General features: G+C 38.6%; 1 protein-coding gene and 1 non-coding gene across 7 annotated transcripts in view; both read right to left on the reverse strand.

Annotated features, from left to right (window-relative positions):
- The window catches only part of CPEB3 (cytoplasmic polyadenylation element binding protein 3), a 193087-nt gene that overhangs the window by 60834 nt on the left and 117465 nt on the right, over positions 1 to 14788 (reverse strand). For all 6 annotated transcript variants that reach the window (XM_061162183.1, XM_061162184.1, XM_061162178.1 and 3 more), the window contains exons 5-6: positions 12897 to 13064; positions 11074 to 11163 (exon numbers count right to left, since the gene is read on the reverse strand). In XM_061162183.1, coding sequence (XP_061018166.1) covers positions 11074 to 11163; positions 12897 to 13064 — 258 coding nt within the window. The remainder of the gene's footprint in view (positions 1 to 11073; positions 11164 to 12896; positions 13065 to 14788) is intronic.
- On the reverse strand, positions 13255 to 13327 carry TRNAA-GGC (transfer RNA alanine (anticodon GGC)). The gene has a single exon. It is a non-coding gene; the product is annotated as a tRNA-Ala (tRNA).

The following is a 14788-nucleotide window of genomic DNA, read 5'->3' on the forward strand; positions in this document are numbered from 1 at the left end:
GGGGTGTGGGAAGGAACCGGTCAAACTAGTTGGGCAGTTTTGTTTTTACTGAGCAACATATTTTCAACTGGGGGAAGGACACTAATATTATTTAACCTCTATGAAACTGATGCGTATGTACACTGTCTCATATAATCCTTTTAATGACAATAAATAGTATTAATTCAGATGAGTAAACTGAGGTTCAGGGATTAAATAACTTGCTCAAGGTCATCTAGCTGGTAACTGCTGGTGCCCACGACTGAGTCCACAAATATCTAGTTCCTGCCCCACTGCTTGTTCTGTCTCATTAGACAACCGGCAAATTCTCCATTTTAACCCAGGAGACACTTCCCTGCAGATGAAGCTTTAGTCCGACCCTGCTTGTACACTGTCTGAACTTTGACAATCTAATTTCTCCGTGCACTTTTAACACTCCTCTGATGAGCTCTTAATGCTGCTGCCAAGAGGTTTTCTTGGTGTCACAGCTTCCCTTTCTCAAGATGAAGTCTATCCGTTCTATTTTGGAAGACAACCCAAGTCTGTGCTCTCAGCTTTCAAGATGTTTCCCCAGATCCTCTCAGTCAGCTTCCCATTCTGAACTCTTTCAAATGACACATCCTCTCTTGGGCTTGCTGGCTCAGGGTCTTAGCCCTATCCCAACTCCTGTCAGCAAGTCCTGTCCCAAGCCACACCCTCTTCTAAAACATTCTCTGCCTCAGCCTACCAAATTCACAGCTGGCATTTTGGTTCCTACATTCCATTGTCTCCAAAACAAAGTTCTCATCAGACATGACTCTGGCTTCCCCAAATTTAATAAACATTGCCCCTTCCCAGCACCTCTGCCTGGGGATAGCACGACAGATCCTGCTAAGACAGAGGGCAAGGTGTCTCTGTTATTCAAGTGGCTACCTGGCTTTGTTCCATGGTCTGTACATTCCTACTGCCTGTTTTTATACAGTCTCTCAAATTATCAATGCTTTAAAATCAAACACTAATTCTTACATCTGTAATATAACGCAAAAGAAAGAGGTATTTAATAGAACAGTTTAAACTGAGGGTGTGCTAGGCTGTTAAAAGCAACAATATAACTGCTCCATCTGTCAAAAACAGGACAAAACAGAACAAAAAGCCCACTCCTGCTGCTCTGCAATGCAATTTCCGTATTTTTTAATAAGAAAATTCATCCTGAGAATGAAAATTCTATCAATTAAATATTAAAAAAGGGTTCATAATTCATCAGAGACTATGAGTTTTATAAGCCAGGAACTATGCATTAAAAAAAAAAAAGGCCAAGTATTACTCAAAAACTTACAAACTGCAAAAGGTTAAGTACAGGCTAAAACTCCATTAGGTTCCCAACTTGATCAGTTTATGTAACTCAGAAGGTGGAAAAACTTGGAATCTGGGCCTAAAACAACACTGAATTATTTCCATCCAAGTTACGCTACAAGGAAAAAAAATGTGAAGTTTGAAAACTTTCCTTTCAAAAGCCAGATTTAGACAAACTGAAGGAAAATGGAATGAGATGCTGTGAGTCCAGCCCACTGCAGCTTCACAATGACCTATTTTGCCCTTTTCAAGAAGAACTCTCTTTCCTATTCCTTAAACAGCATCTGCTTAGCTAGTCAGCTCAAAGTCAGTGTGAATCCTACGTGGCCGGGTTTATGCCAGGTTCACAAACTATGTTGGTATTGTGTAAACTTCCACGACTGCATGACCTTGGTCACAAGGACTAGCAGTTAAGTCGGCCTGACCAGTGTGGAGAAAATACATGATCAGCAGAAATGGCCGCTTAGAAGTACATACTTTACTCAAGGTGGGCGAGAGTCAGAGAGCAAGGCCCACGGGTCACTCTTGCATAAACATGCATGACCGTCCCTACTCCGACTACCTGGCTGTGCACCTGAACTGCTGGGGCCGACGCGGGCTTTCGTGTGGCTGAGGATGCCAGAACCACCAACGTCTCCACACAGCTTCAGAGTCATGTGGTCAACTGCCCGTCCAACATCTGCAGCTGGCTTCTGGCCTTGCCTTTGCCCCACAGGTCTCTGCCAGCAGGAGTAGTGCAGCTGCGCTCACTGCCCAGGAGATGCCAGCTCCTCTCCCTGGCTTCAGCCCCACCACAGGAGGTGAGACTGTTGGCAGACGGGGAGCAGCTGCTTGGTATGGAACCAGGGGTAGAGGCTGAGGGTAGGCAGACTTTTCTTGTCGCTCCAGTAATAGCAACTTTGGACGTGGGCTATTCTCCCAGGAGGTGATGAGGGAAGTTATGAGAAACACATCTACTGTGACAAAAGTTTGCCAGGCCCAACCTAATCTTCCCACATGCACAGCACCACGGAAGCACAGCTCAAGGAAGCAGAACTATGCCATTTGCTTTATTTTTTATTAAGCACTCGAGGATTATACCGAGAAGGCAATGGCAACCCACTCCAGTGTTCTTGCCTGGAGAATCCCAGGGATGGGGGAGCCTGGTGGGCTGCTGTCTATGGGGTCGCACAGAGTTGGACACGACTGAAGTGACTTAGCAGTAGCAGCAGCAAGGATTCTAAGGTCACTACCATTAGGATGGCCTAATGTTTAACTCCTTGTTACAGCAAGGAGTTAAAAGATGAACTGAGCCAATCAGATTCCCTCTCTCTGGACTCCAACTAGAAATATGAAATCAATTTGCCTGCTGGAAGCACAGAAAGGAGCATATATGCAGAGAAGAGCTGACTCATGACAATGTGGAACACTACAAGGAAGAATTAATAGTGCCTACTGTTCAAATCCCTGCAGCCTGCCACCCTCGAGCACAGTCTCTATGACACCTGGTTGTATCATGGCTCCTATTTTGGGGCTTTCCTTGTTCCTCATAACCATAACCCTAATTTGAAGCAGCACAAGAGAACTCTCTGATCCTTGCAGTCAAAGACCTTGCCTACAGAGCAATGCACTCATGTCCAGAAACAGGGTGGCATCACCCAAAAGGCAGAATCCTCTGGTTAAGCTACAGCTAAAGGGCAGCTCAGACCTATAGCCTCCACCTAAACCAGCTCTTTGGAAATACCCCCAGCTAGTTAAGTGTGACCAACAGAAGAGAAGAACTCAGGAAAAAACCAAGGATCACTTTCAGTTTTAAATAGCTATAAAAGTGTTACCATGGATCATATAGCTTACGTTGCTAATTTTATATAAAATCCAGCCTTGCAAATAATAGCATAAGTTATCAGACTATATAGTTTAAATCTATTTACCTTTCCCACAAATTACACACCCTAGCAAAACAAAGATTACTTTTTTGATAATTCACCAGGTGAAATAGTATATACTACTGATCAGCCAGGTTCAGGTCTGTCTAATAAGAGCTGTGTGCTCTTAGCAAAAGACACATCAGCTCTTTGAGTCCCGGTTTAAAATAAAGGTTGGTTAAGAATGAGATGATCTTTAGGGCAGCTCTAACATTTGAAGGACTCTGCTTCTCTCTGCACAAGTAATGAACTCATCATTTGCAAAGATAAAATCCACTCATTTAGCAAATATCGGAGGCCTAGCCACTGATGCAGATGTGTAAGGTACTGAGTATAAAGCAGAGAACAAAAACCCTGGTCTTATAAAATTTACATTCCAAGCTGGAAAACAAAAAACACACATAATTTTTTTTTCAGGTTGTGATAAGTATGCCTTATCACAAGGAAAAATAAATAATGAGGGTAGAAAATAAAAATAAAATGAGGGTGAAGACTAGAGAGCAAGAGAATAGAGGGGCTGCTATTTGAGATAACGGAAGTCAGGAAAGATCTCTCTGTGAAGGTGACATTTCAGCAGAGTCTGTCTATGGGAAGAGAGGAGCGATCCATTTAGAAATCTGGGGGAAGATGGTTTCAGACAAAAGGAAGTTTCAGACAAAAGACTAAGACCCTGAGAAGACTTTGTGTACCTCAAGCAACAGCAAAGGAGCCAGTGTGGCCAGAGAAGGTAAGGCAGAAAATGACCAGAGATGATGTCAAAACATAGCCAAGATTCAACAGACGAAGAAGACCCAAGAGGAAAAGGTTTAAATTTCAAGTACAAGAGTTGGATCAATGTGATTTCTGGCTTCTGTAGGGGTCCATTACATTCCAAACTCATAGGCAAAAAGGTAAGTCCACAACTGCAATGTACCATTCATCTGACTTAGAACTAAGCAAAAAAATGTGCTGCAGATGTCCAAATTAGCATAAACTTCATAAAGAAAATTGCTTTGGGAAGCCATGTGATATCAAATCCGGAGTCATTAGGACTTTCATTTCTTTCAACTCTGGTTAAGCTTCTGCTGCAAATTTATCCTAAAGAAGAACCATATGAAAGGATATATTAACAGAAGCATTATTTATAATAGCCTACATGACCAACAAGCAAGTAAATTATGGTGTAATAATAGGTGAGGCAGCCACTTAAAAAATATGAAAATTAAGCAGAAACATGGGAGGAAGGAGAATAAAAAACTGTATCTCTGCTATTATTATACTCCCACAAAAAAGATATATATGCATAAAGACTGGACAGAAACAAAAACGATGACAGTGGCTCTGCTAGGGAGGCAGAATTCTTCTTTTTCCTTATAAAATAACACTTGTTCACTGCAAAACAGATTGCTTTCTACTTCATTACAATACTAAGGCCTAGAATTAGGATAACAACAGAAATTACTATGATCCTATACTTGACAAGAGGGCCACATGCATCTCTACTCCATGAAGGACTTCTCAGTAACCCTGAAGTATCTGTTGGTGCTGACTGTTCTTGCTTGAAGCGTCTTTCCTTTAGCCGCCATTGTCACAGACACAGCGCCAGTCTTTCACTCCCCTTCATCTCTACTGCTGTGCCCTCTTCTTCTTTCTGGTTCCTAACAGAACTTACTAACAGCTTTTCATTTTCTTCTCCCTCCTCTCTATAAAGTTGACTCTCAAGAGATGTGTACCTCCAGCTTCAGACTCTTTTCCCAAACTCCCTAGCCACAATGTCAAGTATCCATGAGGAATTTCCTCTCAGATAAGATGTGAGGACATACCAAACTCTGTATGTTTTTAATCAGATCAACACTAGACCAAACTGGTTTTCTCTCTATTGACTGTCCTACATTCAACAGTGCCAAAGATTCTCCCATTCAGTGGGCCTATCATTTAACACGTGATGGTGAACAAATTACACTCGTCTGATTTCTTACTCTTTAAATGGGGCTAATAACGGCGCCTATCTTGTGGAGTTTAAAATAAGATTAAGCACAGAAAATAGTAACCCACTGCCTGGCTGACAACAAGTCCTTAATAAACATTTGCCATCCGAATTATCCTTATTCTAGCCCCCAGAATAATTATCATTATTTTGCCTCTTTTATCCCTGTCTAGCTTTTAAGACTCAGGTCTCACACAATCCACAGTAATCTAACCTGTGCCCCTGCCATGGAAGTGTGAAGTCTTAACCACTGGACCACCAGGGAATTCCCCAGCCCATGATAATCTATTCCTCTTCTGGATGCCTAGAACCTTTTTTTTTACTCATTTGTCATTAACCATAAGTTGATCTGTATTTTCTTTAATAAAAATAACATCACTCATAAAACCTACTGTATGCCAGGACGATTTTAAGTGCTACACATGGATTCATCCGTTTTAGTCCTCACCACAACTTCATGAAGTAGGTACTCATATTACTTCTCTTTTACAGGTGATGCAACCAAGGAACAGAAAGGCTAAACATCATGCTTAAGGTCATGCAACTAAGAGGTGGGGTAGCCCAAGAAGTCTAGTTCCCAAATTCATGGTCTTTACCATTACTTAATGTTTCACATCTGTGTTCTCATGTCTCCTCTGAAAACTTCAGTCTTCTCAAAAAACAAGAATGGTTTCTTCTCTAGATGCCCCGCAAGGCCAAAGAGTATAGACTCTTCCACAGACAGATGGTCAATAAATATTTGATGGATTGATAATCTCAATGCTACCTGATCATTTGCACCAGGACACAGGCCCTCTATCGCACTTATTCTGTTCTCTCACCATCCACTTGTAGTAACTATCTTCGAATTCCCTTAGCACCCAAGCTACTTACATAGTGATGTTGATTAGCATTTTGTATGAATGCAGGGATTGGTTCATGTGCTAACATTTGGGAGAACCTCTCTTTCCAGCACTCACAATTTCAACTGCTATTTCAGAACTAAAAAGCATGAGGATGCAATGTCAGGAAAATTCCTCAATATTTTGACTAGAGTTGAATTTCTTTTCATCATCGAGAACCAAATGCAGAAAACACAAAGCAAGACTTTGCTTTAGTTTTATCAATAACTATTTGGAAGTACGTTAAATTGATATTTCTATTTGACCCAACTCCATTCTGTCTTCACCCCAAACACAGCAGAAATATTTTATATCTACTCTCTCTGGGAGCCTAGAGAAATTTAGGGAAGGGAAAAAAATTGTATTTCTTTCCAAGGCTTTCTTTTGCATCATTTTCTCCTTCATCACAGCATTCCAACCACACTTCCTTCATTTCTTCAAAGGAAATAAAGCCCTTTTCTTACTATTTCCCACATGGTATTCCTCTGCTTGAAAATTGCTTCCCTACACTTTCTAGCTAACTCCTCAATAATCAGTCCTACCTAATCCCTGTTTTCTCAAAGAAACTCTCTATATCCTCAGTCTAAATTGAAGTCCCCTTTCTAAAAGTCACTGCATTCTCCATTTTTCCTTCAGAGAACTATTATAGTTTGTAACTGTGTTATTTTGTGATTTCCCCCAGAGGACTCTAAAGTTCAGAAGGTCTGAGAATACATCATTAAGACACAATATGATTTCCATGCTTTCTTCCTCCTTCCTTTTAGAGGTGTTCTGGAGAACACCATACAATGACCTGCTTGTGGCCCACAGAAAAACTGTTCCAGAGGGCTCTGCATATCCTCAAAGAGTTGATCAAATGTTTCAGTGGCTTTCTGCTGGCGAGAACCCCAGTCTCCATCCCCTCTCACTCTGCTGGCCCAACAACACTTAAGAGAACAGTTGACGTATGTGGTCACTGCTTCTTTACATAGATATTAAGCTCTCCATAGTTCAGTGAAATGGCCATGGTTTGACAAACCGTACTCCAAATCTGTACAGGCATACTTGCCAGATACACGAATGATTCTGTTTATTTCATTAGGCACATATGTTCTGAGAAAAAGACAGAAGGACTTCATAGTGTATGGTTCTTATTTTCCTCTTATCTACACGTAGGCCTAAAGCATAAAGCCAAAGAAACTGTGCTTAATGCCCAAGCTGCGGGGACCTAAGAAAAGTATAACTGACAAGAGGAGTATTACCAAAAAAGCACTGACCTGAATTAAAACCTGAGGAATTCAAAGAAAAGCAGAAACAGCACGAGGGGGCATATTAACAAGGCACAAAACAGTTTGGAATAAACTACTTAGGTGTCCCCAGTGTTCAAAGCAATGGGCATGGAATCTCAAAGTTACTTCAACCTTGGACTAACATCAAATTTCTTTAGGTCCTTCCAAAATAGGTCAACCTTCAGACTTTGGCTGAGAGCAAAACACAACGGGAGCCAAAAGTTTAATAATTATTTCTCCTCCTTGACCCCGAAATCACCAGAGAAGCAAGCTGCTCTCTGAGGATGCAAGCCTGAGGACCAGAATCAGGGGATCCAGACTCTCTGCTTGGCCTAGCTCTCACTAGTTCATCTCAACACTTAACCTCAGTCGTAAAGTAAGAGCAACTTCTCTAATGTCCTACAATTCTATGTTATTGTGCTGTTAAATAGGAAGGGCACCCAAACCATGGAGAGTTCATAGAGCTGCTAAGCTCTATACTGCTCATACCACCCCAAATGTTTTCTCTTTAACTCTCAGAGACAAATTTAAGTAGGATGTTGCAGAGATGACACACATACGAGAATAATGTACAAGGCAGACAAGAATAATGGTGGTCCATTACACATAAAATATGAGTAGAGATGTGAAAATATTTAGCTTGGAAAAGAGAAGACTTGAAGGGGAACTGATAGTCCTTGATGTACCAAAAACATATGTCAAAACAATGACTTACTCTGTTTTACTTTATCAGACACAACTGACCAATAGGTAAAGACTGTATGACCATATATATGCTTATTTTCACTGTTACTTTTACAGTAATCATCTCCAACAGAAGAACAAAATTTAATAATTATTTGTGTCTACAAATATAGACTTCCTCTGAAATAAATGCCTCCTTTGTCACTGGATGTCTCAGAAGGTAAACAATTCTCTGGGCTACAGAAGTCAATAAACTTTCTGCAAAAGGATTTGAGGGCCACATATAATCTCTATTACCTATTCTCTGTGTATGTGTTTTTACAACACTTAAAAATATAAAAACCATCCTGAGCTCACAGGCTAAACAAAGAGTGTTTGTTGACTCGTGTTCTGCAGGTGTGCTGTCCAATAAATATGAGTCACATATGTAATTTAAAATTTTCCAATATCTACATTTAAAAAGCTAAAAATCAGAAACAAGTGAAGTTAATTTTAATATATTTTAATCCAATATATCAAAAAAACTATCATTGTAACATGTAAACAAAATTACTAATGAAATCCTTTACCTTTTCAAAAAATAAGTCTTTGAAATTCAGTGTAGAGAAACAAAAGAGATGACCTTTCAACCAATACTGAATTCTAATGATTCAAATCAATGAGGAAAAAAGGAACTTGTCAATAAATGACAGCTGGGACAGCTGGCATACTACCTGGAAAAACAAAGGTGGATCTTTTCTTGTGCCTTACTCCATTATTAACCCCAGACAGAAATGAAATGTCGATGAAATGAAGTAAAATAATAAATTCAAATGGCTAAATAAGAGAAAAAATGCCAGAAAGGATGCTATTTCAACCATGACATTGGCAAAGATTGAAAAAGAGCCATATCTCCAGACCGTCAACAGAACAAAGTTTCACAAATTAGGTACTACCAGTGGAATATATATGTGTATGATCTTTGTTAAGGGCAGCTTGACAATATGTATAAACATGTACCTCACTTTTGGAAATTCACCCTAAGGTGTCATTAGAGAGAAGCAAAACAATGAAGGCACAAGGATATTCACTGAAGCAGCATCCATGAGAAAAACAACTGAAAGCAACTTAAATGTCCTCAATAGGACTGAGTAAGGAAAACAAGGTCATAGGATCATGTAAGCTTCTTACAGAAAGAAGCTTCATACCGTTGGGGGGAAATTCAGGTTATTAAATATTAGCATATATATTGTGACCCCAATTAAAAATTTTAAATTTCATATAAATGTATGTATTCATAAAGAAATATAAGAAAGATTTTTTTTATATAAGAAAGATATTTAATAAAATGTATACAGTGATCATCTCTGACAGAGGTATATTTGGGTTAATTTTCTTTGGGCATGATCATAGATGTGCTTATTTTCATTTTTATTTTTTACAATGATCATTCTGCACCTTTTATCCCAGAATCATTTTTATAACCTTCTCAGAATGATTTTTTTTCAACTAGCACTCTTAAAAATATCTTTTACACATGTCTAAAGCACAATATTGTTGGTTGTTTATAAGATGTATTTGACATTTAATTTCAAGAATAAATACATACTCAGTCTCGGGGAGGCAGAGGGGAAGTGTCTTTTTTTTTTTTTTTTTTTCCTGCAGGTGTCTGAGCCGAGTCCCGGGTGCAAGTCCCATAGTTCAGGGAAGCGCACCGCGCGCGGGGACCCCGCTCCGGGAAGTGTCTTTTATACATGTCATTTTACAGAGTGTATTACAGGCACCACAGCATGGTGGATATATTCTTTCCCTGAAATGATGCTGCCTTCCTTCACATGTGCAACTAGTACTCTCAGGAACATCTTTTTATACATGTGACTTTACAGAGTGTATTACATGCAGCACAGTGAGATGAACTCATTCATTTACTGAAATGCCAAGATTCTGACCCAACGAACCATTAAGCATTGTTAAAAATATGTTTAAATTTTTCTTTAGTGTCATATATGCACCACAAAGTGAATACATTCCTTCACTGAAATAATCAGCTTGGTGATTTTTACCTTTTTAGACTAATATAAAATTTAATTTTAATTTTAAAGAATTATTGTAGAGGATTAACAGAAGAATGTTAAAAGCAAACAAATAACCTTATATTTAGTGAATAAATTATTTTCATAGGCAATAGAGTGGGGAGAAGTACAGGTGACAAATCTAATAAACCAGACATAAAAGGAAGCCTCCTGCCATTCCTAGGCTAAGCTATAATTTGATTCCTGTACAAGGCACAGGAAGGACAGGTATTTGGACTCATCTTCTTGTAGTGAATATTGTTACACAATAACACCCATCAAAGCCCAGCTCCTCAGAGATGAAGGACATCCTTGAAACATACAGACCATAACACGAGAAGAAAACTTTCTCTGTAACTCAAAACACTCTTCAATATAAATGTAGGAACATACCCAGAATTAATACCATCAGAAAAGTTCCCTAGATTCCATAAAATGATAAACTATAAACAAAGTGATATATTTTCATGCCCTCATAAACTATCAAAAAGGCCTACCAAAAGTAAGGAAAGCAAGGTCATGGAAAGGGAAGCAAGGTCATGCTACTTCGCCCTCTACCCGTCACCAGGCTAAATCACATAAGATACAGGCATGGATAAAGGTAATTTCATATAATGTCATTCTCCTGTCACTAGCTTTTCCAAGTTTGGGGTTTTATAAGATCTATAAAACTACAGGGCTACGGGCTACAAATAAAATTTTATTCAAAATAATCTTCTCCAATGTTGACAATCCTCAAAACCCTAGATCTTTTCCTTCAATTAATGAAAAGACAGCCAAGGCTCCTTCACAGCAGACTCACAGGATCTCATTGTCAATAAAAGTAGATGCCATGAAACAATCAGTATGCTCCTAGGGGAACAGTCTCCAAGACAATCAACATTAAAATGATTTCTTAATGGTGGGGGGAAGTCAAAAGCTATTTCCAGAGTTAAAATGCTGCATTTTATTGAACTATCATGCTAGCTCTCCAACCAGTGAACAGTGCAGACATTTTAAGCGCATTACCTTTAGGAGGAAAATACGACTTGCTTTCAGCTTTGTGAGGCCAGTCTACGACAAGAGGTCCAAACCTGCGAAAGCTGGCAGTGATCTCATCTACAAAACAAAGAAGGAATATTAGCAGAAGAGAAAAAAATACTGCAAACAGAACAGCATCAAACATATCTTTTTATTTTAAAATGTTTTTTGAGAGCTGTTTTCTAGAGCATTCTTTACAGAAGTCAAACTTACTAAGTGAAATACCATTGTTGGGGGGTACATTTGGTTATCTACTGTCAACCATGCAGAATGTGTTTCAAGCTATAATTCACCTCCCTTCACTTTCAATAAGCCTGATATAAAGAATCTGGAAGAAAAAAAATCTGATATTAGCAAAGGTGACTGCTCTGTCAAGGAAAAAGGAGACCCTAAAAATAGGAATGTTCTCTGTTTTTGGGAAAAAAAAGGCAAAATACACAAAATATTTAAAACACATTTCTACTTATGTGAAGTAATCTCTGAGATTATTAATCTCAGATTATTATTATTAATATAAGATTCTTTTAGAAATAGATACTATTTTTTTGGTGAGGAGCAGGGACAATAAGTGACTTAAGGATATGAAAAAACTAAAAGCCAATGGTCTCTTTCTCTTACACATATCTACCACACATCCTATAAAGAAAATGTTTCAAAAGTTATAGTTGAACAGATTTATCTTTTCCTTCTGACTTTTGATTCAAAGCAGAAGGTTATAACTGAGCTCCTAATCAGGTTTAAGTTGCCACTCTCTCAGGACAGGGAAGCCTGGTGTGCTGTAGTCCAAGGGGTCGCAAAGAGTCAGACATGACTGAGTGACTAAACAACAGCCATGATCAACAACTTTGTCTTAAAGAAAAATCCAAGAGGTTTTTCATTAACAGGTTATCTCTATAGATGAGATTAACACTAGTAAAAGAATAGTTTAGAGAAAAATGAGCCTTCAGCTGTATACAACTTCAAAGCAGTAAGCCTGAGTAAAACCATTTCTCTCATTATGAAAAAAAGAAAATCATGATAAATTAAGAGAAATATTATAGCTTGAATAACACTGGCAAAACAATTTTATTTTAACAATGTTTTTATAGCAGATCCAAAGCCTACTAGAACTAGAGTTGTTTTCTTCCCTTTAGTGAACTCTGTCACAATCTCTATTTCATTCTTCTATTCAACAAATATTTACTGACAACCTACTATGTGTTGACCAGCTTTAGGCATTAGTGAAACTCACTTTTGGATTGCTAGTATCTCAAACATATTATTAAGAAATATTCTAATTAGCCTCAATTCTTTCAAAGGCAAGAGGGGTTATTTCATTAACAGGTATCTACATTAAAATATGAAATGGTAGGATGTGATGGATAGGAACAAAGTTCTGGAATCAGATGGATTTTGATTCCAACTGCACCACTAGTTACAGAACTGTTTCTCTCTGATCCTTAGTTTCCTCATCTACAAAATGGAGTTGGCAGGAGATGACTTAGAGGAGAGCTGTGGAGTTTAGATGAGATAATATAAAGCACTTAGCACACAATGGGCTTATTGGAAGAGTTTCGTAAATATCAGCTCTCATTATCATTTAAAAATATGACCCAAAATTAATAACAAGCAAATGAGAAGCTGTTTGGAGACTGCCATGTCTGAAGAGCAGACCAGAGGTGCACAATCTCTTTCTTTTCCATCTATTGGGCATCTTCATCTCCTGACACTAAGACATGCAAGTCCTAAAGCTGTCTTCGAGAGGAGAGGTAGGGTCAGATCACACAAGGAACAACCCTGGACTTTATTAAGCCATAGTGAGTGCATGGTACCTTCATCGATATCAGGAGGAAGGCCTCCAACAAACACCTTTCTAGAGTAGCGCTCTACTCGCTCCCCATTCTGACAGCGAGTGGGAGAACTTAAGCCAGATGACAAAGACTGATCGCCGTGACTGTCGTCCAGGAAGGCATCTTCAAAGGGAAAGAGAGAAGATCGACCTGAAACAAATGCGGGAGTTTCTATGGTTAATAGTAGTTTCCTGGACAACACATGTTTTATTAGGAGCCGAAGCACAGAGTGAAGCATTCTGAAAAATACATCCTAAACTGTGATTTTTTAAAAAGTATTTATTTGGCTGTGCTGGGCATGCAGGTTCTTTGATCTTTAGTTGTGGCATGTGGAATCTAGTTCCCTAACCAGGGATCGAACCCAGGCCCCCTGCATTGCCAGGGCAGAGTCTTAGCCACTGGACCACCAGGGAAGCCCCATAAGCTGTGATTTTTTTCAATAGAATAAGCAACTGCAGATTACCATGTCTAGACAAGTTTATAGCATCAAATTTTTTTTTTAAAAAGACTTTTTTATTTTGTATTGAGGTATGGCCGCTTAACAATGTAGTGATAGCTTTGGGTTAACAACAAAGGGATTCAGTCATATATATACGTGTATCCATTCTCGCCCACACCCCCCCTCCCATCTAGGCTGCTACATAACATTGACCAGAGTTCCATGTATAGCATCATTTTTTGTGTTAAGGTATGTACAACACAGAAGTGACTAGATTGATACTAAACAGGAAGCATAAAAAACCACAGCTGTTTTTTGCTGCTAAAAAATATTACTACATTTTACTCATACAGCCCCTATCTCTGCTGCTAAGAGTATTCAGCAATTATTTTTCCTTTCCCCAGGCATTTCTTAAAGGGAAGAATAAAATAAATCTTTATTCACAGATTTTGATGGCTCTTTATGGTAACCTCAGAGGTTCAGTTCTAAAGACTGGCCCTGATAGGTGGGGGAATATTAAACTGATGACAGAAGCTGATAATTTCTCTGAGAACAGGACTAAAAATGATCAATTTGTCCCTGCCATTCCAAGCTACTCCCATTTGGAAATGAATGTCTACAATAATAAAAGGTGGGGCAAGTGAATGAAAACATATAAATTAAGATGTGGCTATATAGATGTAGATGTGGTTGTGACTAATCTAAGCTGTATTTTATATCACTCAAAAAAATGATTTCCATTGTTAACTCTATAGTCTGAGAAGCAAAGCCCCTACCCTCTCCACATGACTATAAGGAAGATGCCAGAAGTTAAAGTTTGTTAATAAACACAACATAATAGTGCCATGTGGCATTACAAAATAAAATTTAAGTTTAAAAAATATTTTTTTTCCTGTTTGAGTCAGTGAGTTCCTGGTAAAACTTTCCAAAAATGAAATATCTTGAACTTTCTAACTTGAAAAAGAGAAAAACTACCCTCTAAAATAAATTCATACACTATTCAAAAAAAGGACACTATCTTTCTCATTTAGTCTCTCCACTCTATATTTCCCTGAGACCTAGGTTCTGCGTCACTATAGCCAACAGAATATAAATAGCCCTAGAAAAATACTGAACATTTATTTCTTTTATAAAAAACAAAGTTACTAATATAACTCTGTTTATTTTTATGAACACCCCAGGTGGTATAAGAAAGGCACTGTTTTGATGTTGAGGGTTAATAAATAAAAGGACCAAAGAATTTTTTGTTCCACTCTTCTCAGCTTAGCTACAAAGAAACAGAACAAAATTTGTCACTTCATGTCACCTAGCTTTTTTAGCCTGGCAGGGGCAAACAACAGACAGTAAATTCTCATCCCCTGATGTCTGTTTTGTTCAGTGGGAGTAAATGAACTAGATCTGCAACAACTATAGGCCAAACAAGCTTCCCAAAGAC

This window comes from Dama dama, chromosome 15 (genome assembly GCF_033118175.1).
Source record: "Dama dama isolate Ldn47 chromosome 15, ASM3311817v1, whole genome shotgun sequence".
In the NCBI taxonomy this organism is placed as follows: Eukaryota; Metazoa; Chordata; class Mammalia; order Artiodactyla; family Cervidae; genus Dama; species Dama dama.